Source organism: Acomys russatus, chromosome 8 (genome assembly GCF_903995435.1).
Source record: "Acomys russatus chromosome 8, mAcoRus1.1, whole genome shotgun sequence".
In the NCBI taxonomy this organism is placed as follows: Eukaryota; Metazoa; Chordata; class Mammalia; order Rodentia; family Muridae; genus Acomys; species Acomys russatus.
Genome location: NC_067144.1, coordinates 76,543,773 through 76,570,510, shown reverse-complemented (window position 1 = coordinate 76,570,510; position 26,738 = coordinate 76,543,773). Strand labels below are relative to the sequence as shown.

The following is a 26,738-nucleotide window of genomic DNA, read 5'->3' as shown; positions in this document are numbered from 1 at the left end:
ATAAATGACTGAGACAGGTTACTGCCTGAACAGTCACCCAACACTCTCTATAACATTGGAGCCTCGTCTTCAGCCTTCTAGCCCAATAGAGGGAGGATAAAAGAAAAGGTAAATGATTGAACCTACTCCTTAACTCTAGGCCTTAATGTTACTCACAAAGAAGATTATCTATAAGTCATGGTATAGAATTTTGTATATTGATGCAAATCATGGTCATGTCAAATACTAGTCTGATTTAGCACAAGATTATTTATCCTAAGTCTAACAGAAAGATATGATTCTATGGATATATAAGGTAAAATAGTTAAATAAGGTCTTCAAAAGCCTCAGAGACACACAGAATATGACATTTAAAGATGATTTTATTATTCTAAAGATTCTTTGACAATAAGACAAGTTAATTCCTAACAACACCAGCTGACCTCAAAGAAGATGATGAGCTTCAAAGAACCTCCTTATGGAGTTGGCTTCAAATGTGGCAAACCAGCCACTGGGCAAAAAGTCTCCATTTCTGCAACAGACAGAATTCTGTCAACACTTAGCTTTACTCAGTTGTCTGTAGTTCTTTTATAGGGTTGATGCCTTGTGGACATTTTTCTGTCTGGTTTGGTAAGGTCATTGAAATCATTCTTATTTATTTGATACCAGTTTTTCAAATGAATTTATATCAAGTTCAAGTTTGATATAAATTGAATATAACTAACCATTTTTCAATGACAGCCCAGCTTTATATTTTTACTTAAGTATAACTATTTTTATATTCTTCCATAATTTTCTGTAAGATTCAGCCTAAAATAAAACAAAATAATTTGATATATTTTAGAATGCTAGACAAAAATATAGGTATCAACAAAGTAGAAAATAAGTAGACAACAGTATTGTTTGTTAAAATCTACTGCCTGTTTATTACTTAATACCTATAACACAATGATCAATGTGAGGAACCCACTCTTGTTCTACCCATAGTTAATATTTTACACCAGAGTTTTTGCATAGCATTTTTCATCTCAGCATTTCTCAGAGTTTATATTAAAGGGTTCAACACAGGAGTGATAACTGTAAAAACCACACTTATTGATTTATCAATAGGAAAGTTAGACACTGGTCTAACACAAATAAAAATACAGGGGACAAAAAAAAAGCACAACCACAGTGATGTGTGAGCCGCAGGTAGATAGAGCTTTACGTCTCCCTTCCTGACTGTAGCTTTTGAGAGAGTTTAGGATGAATGCGTAGGAGATCAGGATAAAAATGGTCATACAGATTGCTCCGCCATTGGCAACTACAGTAAGACCAATGAAGTAAGTGTCGCTGCATGCCAGGCTCAATAGTGGGTACATGTCACAGATAAAGTGGTCAATGACATTGGGTCCACAGAAAGGGAGATTAGACACAAAAATTAGTTGAACTACAGAGTGTACAAACCCACCCACCCAGGTTATCACCAATAGAAGGATGCAAAGCTGCCTATTCATGATGGTCAAATAATGAAGGGGCTTACAGATGGCCATGTAGCGGTCATAGGCCATCACCACCAAGAGGAAGACCTCAGCACCACCAAATAAGTGCTCATTAAAGAGTTGGCCCATACAAGCTGTGAAAGAGATAGTCTTTCTGTCAGAGAGTAAGTCCATGATCAGCTTCGGTGATGCAGAAGTGGAATAAACAGCATCCATGACAGATAAGCAAGGAAAAAATACACTGGGGAGTCCAATGAAGGGCTGGCAATCACTGTCCCTACAATGAGCAGGTTTCCAACCATTGTCATGATGTACGTAAGTAAAAACACAACGAACAATGCTTTTTGTCCAGTTGGATCCTGGGTAAGGCCCAGGAGGATAAATTCTGTCACATTGTTGCTCTGTCCCATTTAAATAAATGTGGATTGTTTCTCAGTGGGAAGCTCAAGAAGACAGTATCTGTAATGATATTATGAAAAAGATTGTGAATTGATTTTGTTTTTAAGCACATCCTGATCTTCATGTTCTATACTAGCTAAAGAGCAGGAAACATTCAGTAGCATCTATCCGGGCCCTCAATCAACAAGCGTAATAGACTTTCCCTTAGACATGTCATGTTCCTCATACAGCTTTATCTGAAGCATTGTACTTAATGTCTCTGACTCTAAATCATATAAATTGGCAGAGAACCCAGCTACGATAAACAAAGAAAGAGTTCTTGCTTCCAACAAACCTACATCTTAGTGATGGCAGCTATCCACAAATATGTGTGAGTAGACAGAGAGTCAGTTCTTTGAACTGATAGAATTGTTTCCATAGACAGGTATATAGAATATATGTATATATAAAATGTACATATCACCAAAATTAATATCTTATGTAATTACCTCACAATATGTATTAGGTAGTAAATCATTCATCTCTCAAAGGATTCCTAGTCTTTGACTAACTCATTAAATCTCAAAATACTGGATAACCAAAATCTTCAACCCACAATAAGTCTTGCATGCAAGAGTAGCCAGCAAATGCCTGGTCCAAGTTAAGGCACACACCACTGACACTGTGTAGATGGCCAGGAGCCGGAGAATGAGCAGTCCGGAGACCCAGGATAGATCCAATCACAGTGACAAAAATAGACTCAGTGAAATGATTTCTAATGACATTGTACTGTGCTCATAGATCAGTGCCTAGTTCAAGCCATCAAGGGGCTTCATTCAGAAACTGAGGAAACAGATGTAAAGACCCACTGCGAAACACTAAGTAAAGCCCAGGAACCCCACAGAAGAGGGAGAGGAAAGATTCTAGAGCAAGAGGGATGGAGGGACACCATGAGAGAGAACGAGGCCCACAGAATCAAGTAGGGCTTATATGGGTTCACAGAGACTAAAATGACAGTCACGGTTCCTCTATGGGTCTGAGCTAGGTCCTTTGCATATAAGGTCCTTTGCATATGGTTGTGTTGCTCGGTGTTTTCGTGGAACTCCTATCAGTGAGAGTCAAGGGTATCCATAATTGTTTTGCCTTTACTTGAAATGCCTTTCCTCCCACTGGGCTGCCTCAATCAGTATGGATATAGTGTTTATGCCTAGTTTTTTTTTTTTTTTTTATGCCATGTTTGACTTATATCCCTGTGAATCCTGCTCTTTTTGATTTTTGTTTGTTTAGTTGGTTGGTTTGCTTTGTTTTTGAAAGAAAATGGAGGAGGAAGGGATCTAGGGGAGAGGGGATGGGAGAAAACTTGGAGGCGTGGAGGAAGGGGAAACTGTGGTCAGGATGTAATACATGTAAAAATTTAAAATAAAAACTAATTAATGTCCAGTGTGGCAGCACACAGAGGTAACTCCAGCATTCAAGAGGCAGAGGCAAGCAGATCTCTGGGAGTTCAAAGCCAGCCTGGTCTACAAAGCAAGTCCAGGACAGCTACACAGAGAAAACCTATGGGGGGGGGGGACATGTGGCGGGGGGACAACAATTATCTTACTGTTACCTGAATCAGTTATTTCACATTCCTTGGCCTGTCAGCTTTTTAAAGATCTACACATTTCCTTTTTAGTATACTGAATTCAAAAAAGGATTCTATTTACAGTTCTTGTTTTTTAAAATGTTCAAATAACTAAACCAAATAAATTCATTACTATGACAACTACTGCTACACTAGAAGCTACTATGTTTCATTTTGAAAATCCCTGGGGTAGTGAAACTGGTAAAAATAGAAATTGAAAAGAAAGGTAATAGATATTAGTATGATTTTTACATATAAGAAAATCATATTTTACACGTGGGATTTCTTTATATGTAAGGTTTATTACATATAAGAGAATACTGAAAATAAAATATATATGTGAAGACTTCAAAAAGCAGCATAAGCAAGGGAAAAGTTTAAGTTCAGTGTGGAAAGGCATGGGCTTGAGTCACTAATAAGCTTTATTAAAAATTTGTTTCAATTTGCACAATTAGAAATAAAAAGATTGACTACATGATATCAGAATCCTTTTTTTTTTTCCTAACAGTCAACACTGTTGATAGTGTGGCCCTGACTTTTTCCTCTCATTGACTTTGTATTCTTTCTTACATCTTCTAACCTAACAAAAAATTAATTGATATTACCTGAAAAATGCTAGCCAATAATAACAAGGATGTGATGACTGTTGTGACCAAATAGCAACTCTGTGGTTTCCAATCATTGTGTACAAAGACTCCAGGTAAAGAATAGGCCAGCAATGGATAGCATGAAATCTGGATCTACAGTCGCCTGTGACATCTCCAGGTACACTCACCACCTGTGTACTCATCAGCCAATAAATTAACTTCCCTGTGCATCTGTTTCATGACTTTTTCCAAAGAAAGGTGATACCACCAGCTTGTTTAATTGAAGGCTAACATCTAGAAACATCTGAACTAATAAAAGGTATCTCTGTTGTTCCTCATAGTTTCATTGTGAGGTGTGAATTAGAATAAATCATAAAATCTCTCTTAATTTAATAAATATAAATAAAAACCAGGATATAAAACCATACCCATTTCCCATGAACCGAATTTTAGACTAAGTTAAAATCATATCTGTTAGACATATTCATTTTGGTATTAAAATGTTTATAAGAAAATATAATATTCACCTGTTTTAAATAGGATCAAATAAGTGGACTCCACACAAAAATACTAGGAGAGGGATGCGAAGCGAGATGTGCACACTAAAATACACAGACACAAACACATAGACATGCACATACATATACACACACACATAGAAACACACAAATTGTAGCCTAGAGTGATAAGCCTAACTCACAAAAAACTAGAAACAAAATATAAAGAATAATTCCTAGGGTAAGATGAACTAAAATAGGGGCCTGCAAGAATCTGATAGTTCACTGTGTGACAGCCATGATGTGCTTTCTTCAAGGCATTCACATAACTGCTTCGTTTCATTCAGGAGACCCAGGCTTGAAGAAACAGACTGACATGGCACACCTGTTGTAGGACATAAAGCTGTAAAATGATCATTTCCAGTTCTCCTTGAGTTGCAGGCTATTTTGTGTATGTTCATTTCTCCTCAACTTTCAGTTCCAGTTGTGATATGACAGAAGTTCTACCAACCAACATGATTACTATTTAATTATATATGATTATTATTTAATTATTTGCATAGCATAGTAAAATTAGAATTAGAACCAAAATTTATTATGCCAATTATCAAATATTTTGTCACAAAAATTGAAGAATAGTCTCAACATACTTCCAAATTAATGTCTAATGTCTTTTTAAAAAATTAAGGCAGCTTATTAAGAATATGTCATTGTCAAAAAGTAAGGAGTATTGGGAAAATAAGAGAAAAAGGAAAAAAATATTACCATTATATTATAATCTCAAATATTAAAGAAAAATGATGTTTTCTCAAAATGAAATATAAAATCACAATATACAACACCAGTATTTTATAATAATAATTAAAAGTGTCTGTTTATCTAGCAGCAGTTAATTTTTATCCTTAGCATGAGTTAGTCTCTGAATATATTTTAGCACACATGGGAAGATTATTTATGAAACCTCACATAATCTTCAAGGGCATAGTAGAGATTTATTCTTTTATATTACAGCATGATTGTTAAGACATATATATTTTCTACTTCATGTATCTAAAACAAATTACATGTACATGTTTTATGCAAAATACACTCATAAAAAAAGGTACTAAACTGATTAGTTTGTTATGTTTAACATATATACTTTGTTGTTGTCATTACAGAAAATAAATAACTGTGTAATATAATACTAAAACAGACTCTAGAATTTTCTAATAATTTCTGTATTTTTATAAATTTGTTATTAAATTCATTTGCCCTAGGAAGAATATATGGTATTTTAGCCATCCATTGTATTTCAAGATATTACAGAAATTTTCATCTGGCATCCATTCTCAGCTGTTTTGTAAATGTGTATTTTGGGACTTGCCATAGGTCTAGAAAATTAATGTTTCTTTCATTCAGGAAGTCAGATATCTTTTGTACCTATGGTTAGATAATAAAATACATTAATAACTTATGTACAGGTCTAGAAATAACCACAATTGATCATTGCTTCAAATATTTTGATACCAGATTCCCACTCACTCATTCTTCCAGAGAGGTATGAAACTGCCCACCGAATGTCTATAATTTAAAATCATTTACAAACAGCATTCACTATATAACTGTAGCTATGAATTCTTACCTGGTAGAAAACAAAAACTTCGTAGAGAAATAAAGATATCTATTTTCATTGTTGCGCAAAGCTTAATCTGTTAGTTAAATCAACCTGACCTGGACCATTATTTGGTGTCTGAAATAAACAACCACAAAATTTAACAACACTTAAAAAAAGAGACAATATTTTTCTCAAAATAATTTCTTGTGAAACAACCAAAATGTGTTTACATTTAACTATCTAAATGTCAGTATTTCTACTTGCCAAGCTAAGCTTCAGTTTAATTTCAAGTATCATCTTCCCAGGAAATAATTTTCTTCTTTCTTAGTTAAAATACCTCATTGTATTTCTGCCCAATTTCACCCAGGAAATTCAAACCTTACTCAAACTTCTGGGAACAGTAATAGGTATAACAAGAGAGCATGCTAGTCTGAGGACTGAATTCCAACAAAATCATTTTCTATGTAAGATGGAATGGGGTTCTCAAAATGCCCTTGACCCATTCTTCCTTAAGAACAATTTCTCAATTTATATGTGCAGATACAGCCCATGACTCACTACTCCACGCCATAGTAGATTTATTTGTTCAAATATTTGGAATGAATTCAAATTCAGCAAGCTCTCCCAAGCAGGTTTCTTCCCTGGTCAAGTCCCTAGAGGAAAGAGGTGCTCCCAAGAGATAGGGTCTGACTTATTAGCAATATAATGAAATTATAATAGGGAAGTGTCTGTTCTGCACTGTTAGACTGTAAGCTTTAGGTAAGATCTGAATCTGTGTCAGAGAGAGTTGTAAGGATATTCATGGCGTCAATTATTTCTACGTACTTTGTTTCAGTATACTATAAATCAAATATCAAACTGAATACAAGGAAAACACAAGGATTTTCAGTGCATGTACAGTGCCTGAAAGGCTTCCATTGCCATTCCTTTATCTTGGAACATTTCTCAGTACACATTATCAAAAGAAGAACACCAAGGGGAGCTAGTGAAAGGCAGTCAAAGACTACACAACAAAAGATCCAATGGCCTCTGTGGCTGTTACTGTCCTAAGAGACATCAAAATAAATTCATTGTCTCCAAAGAAGTGGACCCTGTGAACAAGGCCTGACCTGTCTGTACAACTTTTTTTATATGCAAGATCTGCCATTCAGGCAAAAATTAAATTAAATTAAAATGTGAAAGACAAAGTCTGACTGAAAGACAAGAGTAAGGAAAATACATAAATAGTGAAGATAATAAGAAAAGACCTATTTAAAAGTGAATTTAATGACTTTAACAGAATAGTTGTTATAGAGAAACTTCAGAGGTTGTCACCTCCCCACCTATGTCATGCGTATCAGCCATTTTCTTAGCTGAAGTCATCAGAGTATATCTGCAAATACTCTTTGTGTTGTATTATCAGAGGCTGTGTATTTGTGAGCAATCTGTGACTAATTAGAATAATGATATTTTTGTATTATGGTAAAAATAAATAAATAAATGTTAACTTAAACTAAGGAATGTATAAATCACTAGGCAGATTTAAATTAATGTTTAAGTTTAAATAAATACTAAAAATATATTAGTTGAAATGAAGTCAACATTTAGATTCAATGGAAGATTAGAAATCCATGATAATTAGTCAAATGGAGTTCATATATGCATTCCAAAAAAAACAACAAAATAAATAAATAGATATTTTTAAAATAACAGAGCTGTTGCCATTGCCTGTAGATGCTTCCATAACTTGAAGATAATACACTTTTGCCTATGACATTACACACTTCAGACAGAGGACCTGGAGGAACTGAGCTAGTAACTGACCCCGATGCCTCCTCTCTGAGGCAGGACTCTCATACAGCAGTCTAATTGGAATTAAGGCCTGATCAGTGGAAGGAAATTAATCCCTGGTGCTGTAAGCCCTACTCGCGTTCCCGTGGCTAGTAAGGGGCTGACCCTTAAGGAGAACTAACTAACCCATTTTCCTAACCTACTACAATCTCTAAAGTACTTTCTCATATACCCTCATATTAGTGTAGGTCTTATTCCTTGAGGCTTCTTTTGCACCAAGTCAGAGACTACTAGAAAGATTTGTGAATCTTCAATGTTGGGTAAGCAACTTACTTCAGCATACCAATCCCCACTGACAGATGTACAATGCAAAGTCCTATGCCTAAGGCTCGAAGAATTCATAAAAGATGAGTCAGAAATATAAGAGCCATAGGACCTCCCATGTAAACTACCCAATCCCAGAGGGTCAGCTCTGGACACATGGGAATATAGAATCATGGGATAGAGAAGACCAGATACACTTTATGCAAGGATGATCAATGTGCAAATTCAATCAATGAGGCATTCTGAGGGAGTGGGAAATATAAAACTTTCTATAAAACTCAATAAACCCGAAAATGAAGAGTTGTTAGATGTAGGGTAGGCAGCTACTTTACAGCTATTTGTTTATATATACAATATATTCTACTCCTCCAACTGCCCACTGTAGCATGGTACTAGGAAGAATACGAACAAATTCACTACTTTACAGCTATTTGTTTATATATACAATATATTCTACTCCTCCAACTCCCCCCACTGTAGCATGGTACTAGGAAGAATACAAACAAATCCACTACTTTATTTCTCTAGACTATGTTTTCCTAACATATTTTCTGTCTATAGTGTTTCCTAAAACACCCACTGTCAGACTGCACTGTATTGCTGTACCTCATGGACTATGGGTTATTTTTACATATGGAAGGCAGAAGCTGTTCTCTTTCAATGTGCCATGAGCTGTGAAGAAAACAGACATTGAAAAATAGTAAGACATCAGATTCTAAACTAAGAATTTTAATGTGTTGTTTTCATTACTATGAAAATACATCTTCAAAGATGGTAGCCACCAGATGAATTCATATGATTTTTCCAATCATGAAAATCAGATTTGATTATGTTTCTATATATCTTCATTGTTTGTTTGGATTTTTTGTATGAAGCTTTGTATATGCCTCCATATCATTAATATTAAAACTGCAATGCTGTTAAGAGCATTGGCTGCTCTTTCAGAGGTCCCAAGTTCATTTCCCAGCAGCTACATGGTGATTCACAACCCTCGAAATGAGATCTGGTGCCCTCTTCTGACATGTAGACATACATGAAGGCAGAACACTGTATACATAATAAATAAGTCTTTTTTAAAAACTGTAATATTATATCTATTTAATAATAGTATACTAAGAAATTTTAGCATACTTACATAAATAAAGTCTCTTTTAAATAAAAAATAAAATTTATAATTAAAATATTAATATGCTTTTTAATATTGTGAGGTAAATAACAAGCCATATTATTGACAATAAGCTTTCTTAGCTCTCAAAAAAATTAAATGTATTTAAGAAATACACAAAAATTTTTCCATTAAGTAAAATAAATGTATAATGTTAAGTATGACACATAAATCTTTAGTCTGTATAAAACTAGGTTTTTTGCCCAGATTTAATATGTATTTTTTTTCAAATTCTGAAAATCTTAAAAATGCATCTTCTTCATTGGAAGAATTTACATACTAATTGTTTTCATTGTGCTTATTTATTAATGTTGAGGAGAAACAGTGTAATGAAATAATCCCCAGGGGTCCCGCTCAAACTAAGGCATCAGCCAAGGATAATACAGGCAGTAAACTTTAAACCCCTACCCAGATCTAGCCAATGGGCAGAACACTCTCCATAGTTGAGTGGAGAGTGGGGTCTGACTTTCTCACGTATTCTGGTGCCTCACATTTGACCATGTCCCCTGGAGGGGGGACCTGGTGGCACTCAGAGGAAGGATAGCAGGTTACCAAGAAGAGACTTGATACCCTATGAGCATACACAGGAGCAGGTCCCCCTCAGGAACAGTCATAGGGGAGGGGAATAAGGGGAAAAGGGGAGGGAGGGAAGAATGGGAGGATACAAGGGATGGGATAACCATTGAGATGTAACAAGAATAAATTAATAAAAAAATTTTAATTTTTAAAAACATTTAAAAAAAGAAATAATCTTCTGGCTTTCCTGTGGATTTCTATATTGTGTATTGGATATTCTGTCAGGGTGACAAGTCCCTAGAGAAGATTGGTCTCTTTCTTAGTAGCTATATTTTATGACCTCTTTCTCTTTCGCTTCATTTCCTTTTACTTGTCCAAATTTTCTTCATTGCATTTTTCATCTCTGCATTTCTCAGCGTATATATGAGGGGATTTAACATGGGGGTGATAACAGTGTAAAATACAGTCAATGACTTATCAATGGGTAAAGTAGAAGGAGGTCTCACATACATAAAAATACAGGGAACAAAGAAAAGAACTACCACAGTGATGTGGGAGCCGCAGGTGGACAGGGCTTTGTGCCTCCCTTCCTGACTGAGATTCTTCAGGGAGTGAAGAATGACCCCATAAGAAAGTAGCAACAGCATAAAGATGACCACACAGATGGCGCCATCATTGGCAACAACTGTGAGGCCAATAACATAGGTGTCTGTGCAGGCCAACTTTAATAAGGGGTACATGTCACAGATGAAGTGGTCGATGATGTTAGGACCACAGAAAGGAAGGTTGTACACAAAGAGGAGTTGGACTACAGCATGCACGAAACCTCCAACCCAGGCCAACAACAATAGCAGAATGCACACACGTTGGTTCATGATGGTCAGATAATGCAAGGGTTTGCAGATAGCCACGTACCGATCATAGGCCATGACTACCAAGAGTAAGATCTCGGCACCGCCAAACAAGTGTCCTATGAAAAGCTGGGTCATACAAGCTTGGAAGGAAATAGTTTTCTTCTCATAGAGTAAGTCGATAATCATATTTGGTGTAACTGTGGTTGAATAAACAGCATCCATAAATGATAGGTAGCCAAGAAAGAAGTACATGGGTGCATCTAAACTTGGGCTGACCACAACAGTCACAACAATGAGTAGATTGCCAACCATAGTCACAACGTAGATGACCAAGAACACAACAAATAATATTTTCTGGCCTTCAGGACTCTGAGTGAGGCCCAAGAGAACAAATTCAGTCACATTGCTTTTTTGTTCCATGTATCCTTCTCATATTTGTATCTCACTGGTCAAACAAACTGTTTGAAATGATAGCAGTGACTTCATGAAATTTTTAAATAGTGCTTGTTCCTTCTGGAAATAAGAAAATAGAGACAATAACTTATATTATTCAGGAACTTTTAGATAACACAAATAGGAATGTACAAATTCAGTGGTGTTACAGACTAACAGAAAGAGAAATAAATTAAAGACGCATGCAGAAAAAGAACAGATTGTTAAATAAATGAGCTGCAATAACTAGCTTTTACAACTACCTAGTATCTGAAAATAATCAGATATAAAACTAATACAATAAGCAAAAACAGAATAAAGATGGATTAAAGATATATGTAAAATTAAAATAAATTAGTATATAAAAGAAACAAAACCAAGCAAGCAATTAATAAAAGAATGCCACAGAATAAATTATATTGTATCAAAAATAAAAAATAAATATTTTAATAAATACAACTTAATTTTAATATTTAAAAAGCAATGAAGAGAAATATATCCAATATTTTAAAACATTATAGGATACTGAAATTTAAGTATAAACAGAAAAATAAAAAGACACGTGAGTCCAGACCTGTCAAATCAGCAACAAATTATTCTGTAGATGAAAAAGATATTTTCCTACTCTGAATTATGATGTAAATATTGTATTCTGGACACAATTTGACAAAAATTTGTTCCAAGAAATTAAAGTCATGGTACATAAGGGCATATTTCTCTGTTTTAGTTACAATCACAGGAAGGAACAAATTTTAAGATAGTAAAATAAGTGGTAATAAATAGATGGAACAAACAGTCATAGGGGAGGGGAATAATGGGAAAATGGGGGCGGGGAGGAATGGGAGGATACAAGGGATGGGATAAACATTGAGATGTAACAAGAATAAATTAATAAAAAAAACAAAACAAAAACAAAAACAAAACAAAAAAAATAGATGGAACATAAAATATATTAAATATAAAATGTCCACTTAAAAAGAATATCAATTACTCCAAAAAGAATGTTCAGCATTATACAAATAAGCATAAAACTATACATAAAATTATATGATACACATGCTTATTATAAATGATTTATATGAGAAAACATGAAAGAATATGTCTTGTTGCAAATATGATTTATATTTGCACCATTGCTGTAAGAAAAAACAAAGAGTTTTATATGAAAGGATGAAACTGACAGAAGAATTGAGGGTGTGTGAAAGAGACAGAGGAGACAGAAAAAAATTTGATTTTATATACCAAAAACACTATACCATACACATGAGCATATGCCATGGCACATATGAGGAGGTCAGAGGACAATTTTCAGGTGTTGATTCTCTTTTTCCACCATGTGGTCTTGAAGGACAATGACATTCAAGCCATCAGGGTCCATGGTAGGCACTGTTACAAGCTGAGTCATCTAACCAGCCCACCTTTTCACCACTCTCAAAAAGACTGTTCTTGTATTTCCCCTTCATTTATTATATATCATCAATTTACTCCCTATACTGCACTATTCTGTCATTATACTTACATGCGGTCATTAAAAATCTGTCCTCCTGCCCTGTATCATTTTCCATAGGGCACCCACCACTGTTCTGTGTTCTTCATGTGTTCCTCACTTCACTAAGCCCGACTGACTTTGTTCTTCCTCTTACTTGTCCTGACATTTATATCAACTACAGTAGAAGTATGCTTAAGGATTGTTCTAGTTTCTTTAAACTGCCTCATTCAACAATTCTACATAATCCTTCAATACTTCACATATTAAACAGTGCTAAGAGGTCTGAGTGGGCACTATCAACTACCTGTTCACTGCAAGATTCCTCAGGTAGTTACACTAGAAATTAACTGCTAAGAACAGTAAGCAGGAAAATATATTCTGGATTTTTATACTCAGGCATCTAGAATCATTTCAGTTTTATAAGGATCTACATACATTTTTACAATCACAAAGGACCCTTACTGGGAATGATTATCACAATCACATAGGATAATTTTTAAAAGACTCTTAGAAAAAATATATATCTTTATTTATGTAAGGACATAGTCATTTGGCCCAAAATCAGGAGTGTGGTACCTGGTTACTAGTCCTGAAAGATGATGGCTTCACACATTGACTCCATCTCTTAAGAGACAGAACAATGAGACAAGCACTAGTCCAAATTTTGAAATGATTTCCACCTGAACAATTGTCTTAATGCTTGTAAGAATTATTATTGATCAATCTTTCAGAAGAAGAAAATGAAGTACTACTTTTTAATTTTGTTGGAATTTTCAACTGAATACTTGGAAGACCCTATAGAAAATTAGTCTTGATTTTCAACACAGAAATCTGAAATCTTTCTTCTGGCAACATTTCTTGAAGTAGTTAATAAATATTAAATATTCATGCTGAGGCTACATGAGTGAATTTTGTTGTAGACCATGACTATTTAATAAAAAATGGTTGTAATTTGTGTCTTATACCAAAAAATAAAAATAAAATAAAATAATGAAATACCCTTTGAAACATTGCAGCTCTCAGGAATACTAGACTGTAGGTATAGTTGAACTCAGGTTCCATGAAGAAAGGAAATAGTCTTAATCTGTATTCCATCATGCTCTCTTAGGTTGTCATTTCAGATTCTGAAAAACAAGCTACATGAGCACTGATATAAACAAACATCCTAAGGAAAGAACAAAGTCTGTGGATATTTTATACACTGCACAATGACAATCACCCTATCTTTGTATCGTCAATGGCAATTTACCTCTAATTACATTCATTGGGACCTTTGTAACTCTGAAGGTCGACTAGGCATCTCCAGAGATGCCCAAAGGACAATAACTACAGATTTACAGTAGCATAATAACTTAGAAAAATGTAATGATTGGACAACTTGAGGTCCAGTCTGGCCAAAGAAGTATATATAAATGCCATCAATAATTGTAACTGGTGTTATTTTCAATCAGATCTCCTATAACAAAACTATTCATATCTTTAGCTAATCACAATATCATGCAGTATCAAAATACAAAATGAAAAATGTATAGACATTGACCCAGGAAATAGAAAGAATCCAGAAACAATGAGCAGGTTTTAAAATCTGCCATACAGATAAAATAGCAAATAATTATAATAGAAATCTTCCCCCTCCAAAAAAATGTATCTAGGTATTGTTCTTAATAATTTCTCATGAATGTAGACTATCATAAATTTCAAAATATGGATTAGTTTACTGCTTAAGAAATAATAGACCCATTTTATAACACCCATTTAAAATTAACTAAAAATAGTTACAAAATTAGCTTAGTTATATGTTGATTATGTGTATATATAATATAAAAAATCTTTGTCATTTATAATTTATCTTCAGGTAATTTTCTATTAGATTAATTCTAACCCTGATGAAAAATTGATTCTGTTCTTCAGTGTCTTTGCATAAAGAAAAGCACACCTAAAGAATTCCCTGGGCATACTGCATCATGTTTTATTAGAGTTTATTGCCTGTTTGAAGATTTGGAATTAGTATGTGTTCAGTAAGAAAACATTCTTAATCTTTTCATAGTTAATCTTTTTTTCCATTTTATTATTTTATTCATATTACATCTCGATTGTTAGCCCTTCCCCTGTTTCCTCCCATTCTTCCCTCCCTCCCACTTCTCCCCTTCTCCCCTCCCCTATGTCTGTGATTGAGGGAGACCTCCTCCCCCTATATATGCTCTTAGAATATCGAGTCTCTTCTTGGTAACTTGCTATCCTTCCTCTGAGTGCCGCCAGGCCCCCACCCTTCAGAGGATCCCAGCTGCCTGTCCTTCCTGTGGCTTTGTAGTCCACACCCCAGGTAGTTCAGATCATCTGGGGTGTAGCTGTCTTTTAGCTCTGTCTCTATACCCTGTAGCGGTGTCTAACCTCTCCCAGAACTATATGCCTGGAGGGACCAAGGTCGCTCTCGGTCAGCATTTAGACACTGTGGGTACACTCCTGATAATGTGAGAGTACCAGCCTTGTTGGGGCCAGGGGCCCCAGCTAGGCTTTCTCATTTGGGGAGTGCAGGGCGAGAGCCTTGTAGCTGGGAGGTTAGGGAGCTTAGGGTTGCAGATCACTGGTGGTTGCCAGCGGAACCAGATCTTCCTGCCAGGCTATGGCACTCCCCTAATGCTCTAGGTCAGCAACTAGACACTGCAAACATGACCCACCCACATCTCCCACGTCTCGTCTCCCAATAATGTAAGAGTGCCTGCCTTGCTCAGGGCCCAGAGCCCGAGCTAGGATCTCTCAATCCGGGAGTGCAGGGCCAGAGCCTTGCAGCTGGGAAGTTAGGAAGCCTAAGGTTGCAGAGCTCCCGCCAGGCTATGGCACTCCTCTAACGCTCTAGGTCAGCAATTAGACACTGCAAACACGACCCACCCATGCCTCGTCTCCCTATAATGTGGGAGTGCCTGCCTGGCTAGGCTCCTCTGTTCAGGGAGTGCAGGGCCAGTGCCTTGTGGCTGGGTAGGAACAATAGGGTTGCAGAGCTCTGGCGGAAGCCAGTGGAACCCGGTCTTCCTGTAGGGCTATGATGTTCAGCTATCACTGTAGGCAAGACCCACATCTCCCCATAGGTCTGTGGAAGCAGTCCAAGCTGGTTTCTCATTGCCTCTGTTTGCAGGCTCAGTCCCCTGTGATTGGTGTTAGGTTGGGCCCTGGATGGCCAGTGAGCTGCAGTCACACTTTAGCTCTCTCTGTTGGGTCCTTCCACTCCGCCTGGGCGGGTATCCTCCGCAGTTTGGGATGGTGTGGAAGGAGGATCTAGGACAGATTCACCCTCTTCACTGAGACTCCTCTGGTTGGGGACTCCGGAAAATCCCCTCCCCAAACAGCAAGTCTGTGCTTAATATACAGGCTGCAGTTTGCATGTGGATTCTGTTCCAGAGTTTGAGGAGTGCATTTAGTAACTCTGGGATGTTGCTTGTCCCAGGGGGGTAAGCCCCCTGTTTGGTCTGTGGCCTTTGGGGCCCCACTCACCTACAGTTCTCAAAGTCCAGTGATCTGTTGCTCCTCTTATGTCTCTGGTCTCCTCGGAGTAGATCAGATACGTGATTTATTGGTCGGCGCCATCTTGGAATCCCTTGTCCATAGTTAATCTTTTATACCAAAGTTTTTCCATACAATTTTTTATCTCTGAATTTCTCAGAGTATATATTAAAATGTTTCAACATGTGGGTAATAACTACAGTCAGGAATTTATCAATAGAAAAGTTAGATACAGGCCTAATATACATGAAAATACAGGGAACAAAAAAGAGGGCAACCACTATGATGTGGGAGCTGCAGGTGGACAGGGCTTTGCATCTGCCTTCCTCACTATGAGTCTTAAGAGAATTTAGTAAGATCCCATAGGAGACTAGGAGAAGGATAAAGACCATCATACACCACAGTTTCTTTATCCATTCTTCTACTGAGGGACACTTAGGCTGTTTCCATGTTCTGGCTATTATGAATAAGGCTGCTATGAACATGGTTGAGCAAATTTTCTTGTTGTGTGCTGGAGCATCTTCTGGGTATATTCCAAGGAGTGGGATGTCTGGGTCTTGAGGAAGCCCTATTCCCAGTTTTCTGAGATAGCACCAGATAAATTTCCAAAGTGGCTGTACTAGTTTGCATTCCCACCAGCAATGAAGGAGTGTTCTTCTCTCCCCACATCCTCGCCAACATGTGGTGTCGCTTGAATTTTTTATCTTAGCCATTCTGATGGGTGTAAGATGGAATCTCAGTGTCGTTTAGATTTGCATTTCTCTGATGACTAACGAGGACGAGCATTTCTTTTTTCTTTTTTCTTTTTTTTAATTTTGTTTTATTAATTTATTCATATTACATCTCAATGGTTATCCCATCCCTCATACCCTCCCATTCCTCCCTCCCTCCCATTTTCCCCTTACTCCCCTTCCCTATGACTGTGACTGAGGGGGACTTCCTCCTCCTTTATATGCTCATAGAGTATCAAGTCTCTTCTTGGTAGCCTGTTATCCTTCCTCTGAGTGCCACCAGGCCTCCCCATTCAGGGGACGTGGTCAAATATGAGGCACCAGAGTACATGTGAAAGTCAGACTGCACTCTCCACTCAACTGTGGAGAAAGTCCTGAGGACAAGCATTTCTTTAAGTGTTTCTCAGCCATTTGATATTCTTCTGTTGAGAATTCTCTGTTTAGTTCTGAGCACCATTTCTCTATTGGGTTATTTGGTTTGGTGGCGTTAATTTCCTGAGTTCTTTATATATTTTGGATATTAGACATTTGTCAGATGTAGGGTTGGTGAAGATCTTTTCCCAGTCTGTAGGCTGTCACTTTGTTCTGTTGACAGCGTCACCTGCCTTACAGAAGCTTATACTCACTTATATCGAGACACTAGTCCAAGGGATACGTCCCATAAAAAACTTTGCTTACCAGGAACGTGGGTCAGAGGGGAGGACATCCTATTGAGACTTTAGGTGAGAGAAGCATGGGAGAATGGGGAAATAGAAGGATTCAGAGAGTCCTGAAAACCTACAAGAGGAACTTTATGACAGGCAGATCTGGTCCTGGGGTCCTCCTCAAACTATGGCACCAGCCAAGGAAAATATAGGCAGTAAACTTCGAACCCCTACCCAGACTAGCCGATGGACAGGACATTCTCCACTGTTGAGTGAGAATGAGATCTGACTTTCACATGAACTCTGGTGCCCCATTTCTGACCATGCCCCCTTGATGGGGAGGCCTGGTGGCACTCAGAGGAAGGATAGCAAGTTACCAAGAAGAGACTTGATACCCTAAGAGCATATACAGGGGGAGGAGGCCCCCCTCAGTCACAGACATAGGGGAGGGGGGCCTAGGGGAAGAGGGAGGGAGGGAGGAATAGGAGGATACAAAGGATGGGCTAACAATTGAGATGTAATATGAATAAATTAATAAAATAAAAAAATATTAAGAAAAAGACCATCATACAAATTACTCCATCATTGGCAGCCACAATAAGGCCAATTAAGTAAGTGTCAGTACATGTTAATTCCAGTAATGGGTACATGTCACAGATAAAGTGATCAATGATATTGGGCCCACCAAAAGGGAGGTTTTAAACAAATAACTTGAACCAAAGAGTGGGCAACACCTCCAGCACAGGCTGCCACCAACAGGAGAATGCAAACCTGATAGCCATATAGTGCAGATGTTTACAGGTGGCCACATAGTGATCATAGGCCATAAATACCGGAAGGAAGACCTCACACCACCAAATAAATGCTCTACAAATATCTGGCCTAAGCAAGCTGAAAGGGAAATTGTTCTAATGTTGCAAATTCCATCCATAATCAACTTGGGTGAGAAGGCAGTAGAATAAATGGCATCCATGAGTGACAAACAGGCAAAGAAGTACATTGGGCAGCCAGAAAAGGGCTGACAATCACTGTCCCTACTACAAGCAGGCTTCCCATCATTGTCACAAAGTAGATGAGTAAAAACATGAGGAACAATGTGTTTCTCCCAGCAGGAGCCTAAGTGAGGCCCAGCAGAATAAATTCTGTCACATTGTTGCTCTGTCCCATTTAATCTGTCCCAATCACTCAGGAATAGATTCAGAGGAAAGAACTCAGGATAACACCCACCATGAAACTGTAAATATAGCCGAGCATCATTTTATTGTGGACAGCGTCCTCATTCTCATTTTCTAGATGAGCTTCCCAAGTGATTTTTAATAAGCATCTAATAAATTTCTCTTCCATGAAGCACCATTGACTTGTTGATAACAATATTTCTCTATAGGTGATTTTGTTGAGCCCACAGTGACCAGGTTTGTTGTTAAGACCTGAGTAAATCTCTGTACCTAAGAGCAAACAAAAGTTCCAAGGTTCTTAGCTACAGAAAAGGTGACTGAATTAAACAAATCTATAAAGACATTTATAGACAGATACAAAACCCCTTGATATAAATTCCAATACTTACTCCATAAACTAGCTGAATATTCTTGCCCTCTGTGAAATTATTTTCATAGACAATAATGCTTACAGAAGTATGTAAAAATTGGCCTAAGTAAACGATTAACTTTTAAGCCTATATTGGATGGAACAAATAAAAATAAAATTAAATAACACATTTAACACTACACTTAGGAACATAGATTTTTCTCCTTTCATTCCACCACCAAAATCTTGCTATAAGGATTGACAGTAGCATCCATCACTGGACTTTGGTACTGATGTTTTATCCTAACAAAGAAAAATCTGAAATTCAACCTCTTTCAAAACTGACCCAAGGTTTTTCATCAACACAATCAGATCTCTTCAGACATTTTCTTATTCCAAAAGCCTTTTCTACTTAAGACCTTTCTCTCATCTCAACAAATCACTGCATTCAAAACCTTCTATAAGCAGTGATGGACACACACACACAAGCACAAGACAAAAAAATTAACATTTCAAACGCTAAACATAAACTGAGGCACTCTCAGCTTGGGTATAACTGAGTTTGCACAATCTCTTGGGTCAGTCTATTAGGAAAGTAATCTTTCCTTTAACATGTGTGGTGGCCACACCATCATGAATCCAATGGACAGGAGGGACAGGGCAGCACAGGATAGCAGTTAGAACATTTGGAACAAATTCAAATTAAGAAATAAATCACTCCTCATCTGCTTTCTTCCCTTGGAAACCCCTCTAGAGAATAAATGGCCTGGATCTTGGCAAGAAAGAGTAGCTAACCACCCCACAGGATATAGAAATTATGATGTGAACAGAAAAATTCTAATGAATAACTTTTACAATTCTATGAATGAGCTACACAATATAAAATACATGAGAATGAGAAGGAATATTTAATCAGATTAAAGAAGAAGTCACAGATGATTTTCCCACAACACTCTAGCAGAAAGAACAGAGGCTTACTGTGATGGCCAGGTGCTTTTATTTGCTCTGTGATTTTATGTTTGTTTACTATTTGTTTCTTTTTTCTATTAGGGTTGTGGGGTTGTATTTTATCTTATTTTATTATATGTTCTTTTCTATCATTTTTATCTTCTCAGAGGCCTGTTTGTTTTCTACTGAAAGGGGGAGAAAGAATATAAGTTTAGATGGGTGAGGAGGTGAGGAGGATACGGAAAAAGTTGGGGAAGGAACAACCATAGTCCGAACATTGTGTATGTAAAAAAATCTATTTTCAGTAAAAAATAAAGTAAAAACCACTAAAAATAAGGGTGTATTTTAAGAATACACACATTCATAGTTAAATTATTTTTAACTATAATAAGCAGTAAGTTTCGCATCAGAATTAAGTTTGAGTAAAGGTTAAAAAGTGACATGAAGAAAGTAAAAGAAAGTAATTTCAGTAAAAGTTCAGATAAGAAGCTAGGAAATTTAAAATGAGCTAATATTATGTAAGCAAGACTGGGGTGTGGTGGATAGGGATGAGAACAGAGGGACAAGGTAAGGGGTGGAAGGACCAGAAACTAGGAATTGGAGGGTTTTTGGGGGGTGATGTGGAAACCTAGTACAGTGGAAACCCCCTAGAATCTACAATAGTGACCCTAGTGAAGACTCCTAGTAATGGGGCATATGGAGCTTTAACTGCAACCATCTTCTGTAACCAAGCAAGTTGTGGGACTGGGACTTTATCCAGCAACTTATGGGAGCAGATGCAGAAAAACATAGCCAAACATTAGGCAGAGATCAGGATACCCTGTGGAAGAGGAGGAGGAAGAGAAGGAGGAGGAAGAGAAGGAGGAAGAGGAAGAACTGAAAGAGAAAGAGGAAAAGGAAGAGGAGGAATTGTGTGAGCCAGCAGGGCCTTGGACACCAGGAGAACATGGACCAGAGATTAACCTAGCAGGGCTTACAGGGGCTAACAGAGACTGATGTGACAATCAGGGATACTGTACGGACATGAGATGGTCTTCAGCATATACATTATGACTGTCTAACTTAGTGTTCTTGTGTGGCTCCTAACAATGGAAGTGGAAGTGTACCTCAGACTCATTTGCCTGCCCTTGGACCCTTTCCTCGTCCTAGGTTGCTTCATGAAGCCTTGACACGCGGTAAGAGGCAGGTATTATTGTAACTTGTTATGGCGTGTTTGGCTGATGTCCCTGGGAGGCCTGATCGTTCCTGAAGTTAAAGTAGGAGTGGCTATGGGAGGACAAAGGAGGGGCATGTAGGGGAGGAAATGGAGACTTGGAGAGGTAAAATTGTGGCTTAAATATAATGTAGGAGAGAAGAATAAACAAAAACTATAACTTTTTAGAAGTTGAAGAAGATATCAGAAGATGGAACAATCTCTTATGCTCATGGAGTGGTAGGATTAACATAAGGAAAACGGCAATCTTACCAAAAGCAATCTACAGATTCAATGCAATTCCCATAAAATTCCAACACAAATTTTACAAACTTTGAAAGAACAATTACCAATTTTATATGCAAAAATAAAAACCCAGCATAGATAAAACTATCCAATACAATAAAAGAACTGGAAGTATCACCATCCCTGATTTCAAGATGTAATACAGAGCAATAGTAATAAAAACTGTATGGTATTTTCATAAAAGTAGACAAATCAATGGAATTTAATCAAAGGCCCAGATATAAACCCACACACAGATAGACACTTAATTTTTTAATAAAGAATCTAAAAACCATTCAGTGGAAAAAGATATCATCTTCAGCAAATGATGCTAGCCTAACTAGATGTCTACATGTAGAAGAAAGCAAATATATCAATATTTATCATCCTGCACAAAACTCAAGTCCAAGTGGATCAAAACTTGAACATAAAACCAAATCCACAAAAATCTAGTAGAAGAGAAAGTGGAGAATAGCCTTGAACTCGTTGGCACAGGAGACAACTTTTTGAACAGAACCCCAACAGCTCAAGCACTAAGATAAACAATTAATAATTGATGCCTCATGTAACTAAAAAGGTTCTGCAAGGCAAAGGACACCATCAATGGGACAAAATGGCAGCCTAGAGAATGGGAAAAGATCTTGGCCAATTCTACATCTGACAGAGGGTTAATATACAAAATACATAAAGAACTCATTAAAGTAAATACCAACAAACTAAATAACCCAATTAAAATGGGCTACAGAGCTAAGGGAATTCTCAACAGAGGAGTTTCTTATGGCTGAGAAGCACTTAGAGAAATATCCAATGTCCTTAATCATCAGGAAAATGCAAATCAAAATGACTCTGAGATTACATCTTACACCTTTCAGAATGGCTAAGATAAATAATATAAGTGACAGCACATTCAAGCTAGGATTGGGGCAAGGGAAACACTTCTGCATTGTTGGTAGCAATACAAACTTATAGAACCACTTTGAAAACAATCTGGCAGTTTCTCAGAAAGTTGGAAATAGTTCTACCTCAGGACCCAGCTATACCACTCAGGGCATATACCAGAAAGATGTTCTACCATTTCACAAGCACATTTGTTCAGTTATGTTCATAGTAGCTTTATTAGTAATAACCTGAATTTGGATACAACCTAGATGTTCCTCAATTAAAGGATGCATAAAAAAATGTGGTACATTTACAGAGTGAAATATTACTTAACTATTAAAAATAAAGATATCATATAAATTTAAGGCAAATGGATAGACCTTGAGAAGATCATCTTTAGTGAGGTAACCCAGACTCAAAAAGACACACGTGGCATGTTCTTATTTGTAAGTAGATATTGACCATAGAGTACAGGATAACCATCCTACAATCCACAGACCCAACGAAGCTAAGTAACAGAAGTGGAAGTAAAATAGACATCTGAAGTAGAGGGAAGGAGGGAACTGGATGATGGTGGGCTTGGGGAGAGAAACTGGGGTCAGGTGTGTGGAAATGGAGGGAAGGCTGGGAGAGAATGGAAATGGGTGGGAGCATCCCTGGGAATGGGAAGGTTCCAGGGAGTCTATGGGGTTGACCCTACCTGACACTCCTAGCAGCGGGGGACATGGAGCCTTATGTGCCCACCTTCCGTTGCCAGGCAGGACTTCCAGTGGAGGAAGAGTGACACAAACTCACACACAAAACCTTCAACCCAGCCAACCAATGACTGTCCCAACTTGAGTTGCATGCCATAAGAGAGAGAACCCACCACTGACACTATTACTAATATTCTGTTATACCTGCAGACAGGAGGCTGGTATAATAGTCATCTGAGTGACTTCACTTGGCAGCTGATGAAAACAGATGCAGAGAAACACATTGGGTAGAACTTGGGAGAATCTTACAGAAGAGGAGGAGAAAGTACTGAAACAGAGAGGTTAAGAACGCCACAAGAAAACCTACAAAATCAACTACCCTGGACCCATAAGGGTTCACAGAAACTGAACCACCAACCAGAGAGCATCCATGGGACATTTCTAGGTCCTCCATACATATGTAACAGATGCACAGCTTAGTCCTCATGTGGGACCTTTAACAGTAGCTGCAGGGAATGGATCTAACTCTGCTGTCTGGCTTTGCTTTCTTCTAACTGGAATGCCTTGTCTTGCCTCAATAGAAGATGTGCCCAGTCTTACTTGATATGCCAGAAGCTTGGGTTGATACTCATGGGAGGCCTTCCTTTCACTGAGAAGAAAGAGAGGTGGGCATAGGAGGAGGGGAAGGGTGGTGAGAGAGAAGGGCTGGGAGGAGAAGAGGGAGGAGACCTTCTGACCAGGATGTAAAGTAAATAATTAATTAATGAAAAATTAATGAACACAAAGAACAAAATTTTAGCTCTTTGAAATTTCAAAAATACATTTTTGCTGTTTGAAAAGGTAACTTTTTTAAACAGTGAGATTTCTAAACTAGGCTATAATTAAGGAAATAAGCATATTATACATTAGATATGGTTTCTTTATCTCAGAAATCTGTACCTGCTACTTTATGTAATATGATTAAGTGACATGGGTATATAGTCAATAAAGCTCACTGGTCTGTGGGACTGATTCTGAAGTTTGAGATGCTATTTCACAAAAGCAGAAGATATGGGCAACTACATGAGATGTTGAGAAATAACTCGCTTAAGAATTCTTTTGATTTTCTAGGTTTATTCAGGCCATCAACATACATTTTAAATATTTAAAATAAAATACAAATATGAGTAAAACATAAGTAAAGTTTTCATAGCACAATGAAAGAGGATTTGATGTGTTTTGTTTCTGATTCTTCAAGGTGACTAAGAAACTTGATTTTTTATATAAATTGAAAAGAAAAATACCAATTATACTAAAATAAACTATTTCAAATTTTGTACAAAAATTGTTGAGCGTATTAAAACTTTTAGGATATGTTATGTTTATAGAAATCATTTCTGTGCTATTTTTACAGCATCATGATTAAACAATAAACAATATTTTTCTTTGAAAAGAAAAAGATTAAACACATTAACTAGTAATAACAACTACAAAATATATTTACAACTTTGGCTTTGTATACGTTTTATGTTTACAAATCAGGATATGGAGTTATCCCAAACAGAGAGCCGTCTAACAACACGTACATTGGTTGTGTCATTAAACAAAATTCATTTGCTAACCAAGTACCATAAACTAGAAATACAAAGACATTGAAGTAGCAAGAGTGAGCTTAAAATAATGAGCAATTAGGTGTGTAATCGGCTATTTTGATAGAATAATAAGAAATTCCATTTCTAATTATCTTTGGTTCCAGAAATGTATCTATTACCAACAGTGTGAGTGATGATATATGGACAAAAATGTCTTTTCTTCATTGGAGAAAAATATGGACCACTTTCTTTCAGCACCTATTTTTGTCTTAAATAAGAAAAGAAAGTTTCATTGAACATATTTTTCTTTTAATAAACTAATCCTATATCATTTATTAATATCCCAGAAATTATTCAGTAAATTGATTCTAATCTCAGATGAGACCAGCCACATTTAAGGTGGTATGGCCATAGACTTAATTCTAATCTCGAGCGATTATTTATGATATTCTGTCTCTTATGGGTTTCTTATAAGAAAACCACCACCTACACAGGTACGCTGAATGAGTTCCGTCATTGCTGCTTAAAACTTGCTGCCTGTTAGTTACTTTACGATTCTAGCATAATCAGTGAGAAGATATTCTTGTTCTGTCTATAGACAAAACCTTACACAATAGATTTTCCATAGAATTTTTCATCTCTGAATTTCTCAGGGCATATATTAAAGGATTCAAAATGGGAGTAATAATTGTATAAAAAACAGTAATGGACTTATCAATAGGAAAGTTATAAACAGGTCTAACATACATGAAAATACAGGGAACAAAGAAGAGGACAACCACCATGATGTGGGAGCTGCAGGTGGACAGGGCTTTGCGCCTCCCTTCCTGACTGTGAGTCTTAAGAGATCTTAAGATGATTCCATAGGAGATTATGAGAATGATAAAGACTAAAATACATATTGCTCCACCATTGGCAACCACAGTGAGGCCAATAAAGTATGTATCAGTGCATGCAAGTCCTAATAATGGGTACATGTCACAGATGAAGTGGTCAATGACATTTGGACCACAGAAGGGAAGGTTGTACACAAAGAGAAGTTGAGCCACAGAGTGTGCAAGGCCTCCAGCCCAGGACACCACCAATAACAGGAAGCAGGCCCGCCAACTCATGATGGTCAAATAATGTAGTGGTTTACAGATGGCCACATAACGATCATAGGCCATCACCACTAGAAGGAATACTTCAGCACCACCAAGTAGGTGCTCTAAAAAGAGTTGAGTCATGCAAGCTTGGAAGGAAATTGTCTTTCTATCACACAGCAAGTCTACCATCAGCTTCGGTGAAATGGTAGTAGAATAAATGGCATCTAGAAGTGACAAATAGGCAAGGAAGAAGTACATTGGAGTCCCTAAGGACGGGCTGGCAATCACTGCCCCCATGATGAGCAAGTTACCTACTATTGTCACAATGTAGATGAGTAAAAACATGACAAACAATGCTCTTTTTCCAGCAGGATCCTGAGTGAGACCAAGCAGAACAAACTCTGTAACATTGTGTCTTTGTCCCATCGGCTCTTTTAAAAGGCTTGAATTACTGATTAAAGCTCTTGAACAGATCCTGCCACGAAGTTGTCATCATGACAATGAATTCACTATGACATGACCACATCATCATTATCCGTGCCATGGCTGAACCTGCAGCATATATTTAAAAACCATTATTAGTTCTTCTTCTGATGAGCCCAGAACATCTGTTAACTCCTTCCCTTAAAAGGACTTGTTGAGCCTATGAATATAAATTTATATGGTAAGCTGCCTTCAAATATAATGTCTTATGTCTTGTGGGTAGTTTAGCTAGGGTTTTATCTAACTTGTTCTTATTTTTCAAATAACCACCTATTTGACCAACTCTATGTATGGTTCTCTCCATTTTGTTAATTTATGCCATTTCTTCATTATTTTTGACATCTACTGCTTTGGACTGGATTGTTATTATTTTACTAGAACATAAGGTGCATTAATAAAAGAGATCTTAAATAAAGAGACAAATAGATTACTGGAATGTGTGTGATACGGAAACAAATCAAGCGGTAACAAATGGGAGAAAGAAAAAGAAGCAGCCCAAGTGAAAAGGGG

The 26,738-nt window shown here is 37.1% G+C and overlaps 2 protein-coding genes and 2 pseudogenes across 2 annotated transcripts; all 4 read right to left on the bottom strand.

The window, feature by feature from the left end:
* Positions 1 to 931: 931 nt before the first annotated feature.
* On the bottom strand, positions 932 to 1,870 carry LOC127193178 (olfactory receptor 4A16-like; annotated as a pseudogene).
* Positions 1,871 to 10,274: 8,404 nt separating this feature from the next.
* On the bottom strand, positions 10,275 to 11,192 carry LOC127193177 (olfactory receptor 4A15-like). The gene has a single exon (XM_051150504.1). It carries the CDS (start codon positions 11,190 to 11,192, stop codon positions 10,275 to 10,277), a length of 918 nt encoding a protein of 305 aa, XP_051006461.1.
* A 3,516-nt stretch (positions 11,193 to 14,708) lies between these two features.
* Positions 14,709 to 18,733, bottom strand: LOC127193176 (olfactory receptor 4A8-like; annotated as a pseudogene).
* Positions 18,734 to 25,226: 6,493 nt separating this feature from the next.
* On the bottom strand, positions 25,227 to 26,195 carry LOC127193175 (olfactory receptor 4A16-like). Its single transcript, XM_051150503.1, has one exon. It carries the CDS (start codon positions 26,169 to 26,171, stop codon positions 25,227 to 25,229), a length of 945 nt encoding a protein of 314 aa, XP_051006460.1. The 5' UTR covers positions 26,172 to 26,195.
* Between the last annotated feature and the right edge of the window lie 543 nt (positions 26,196 to 26,738).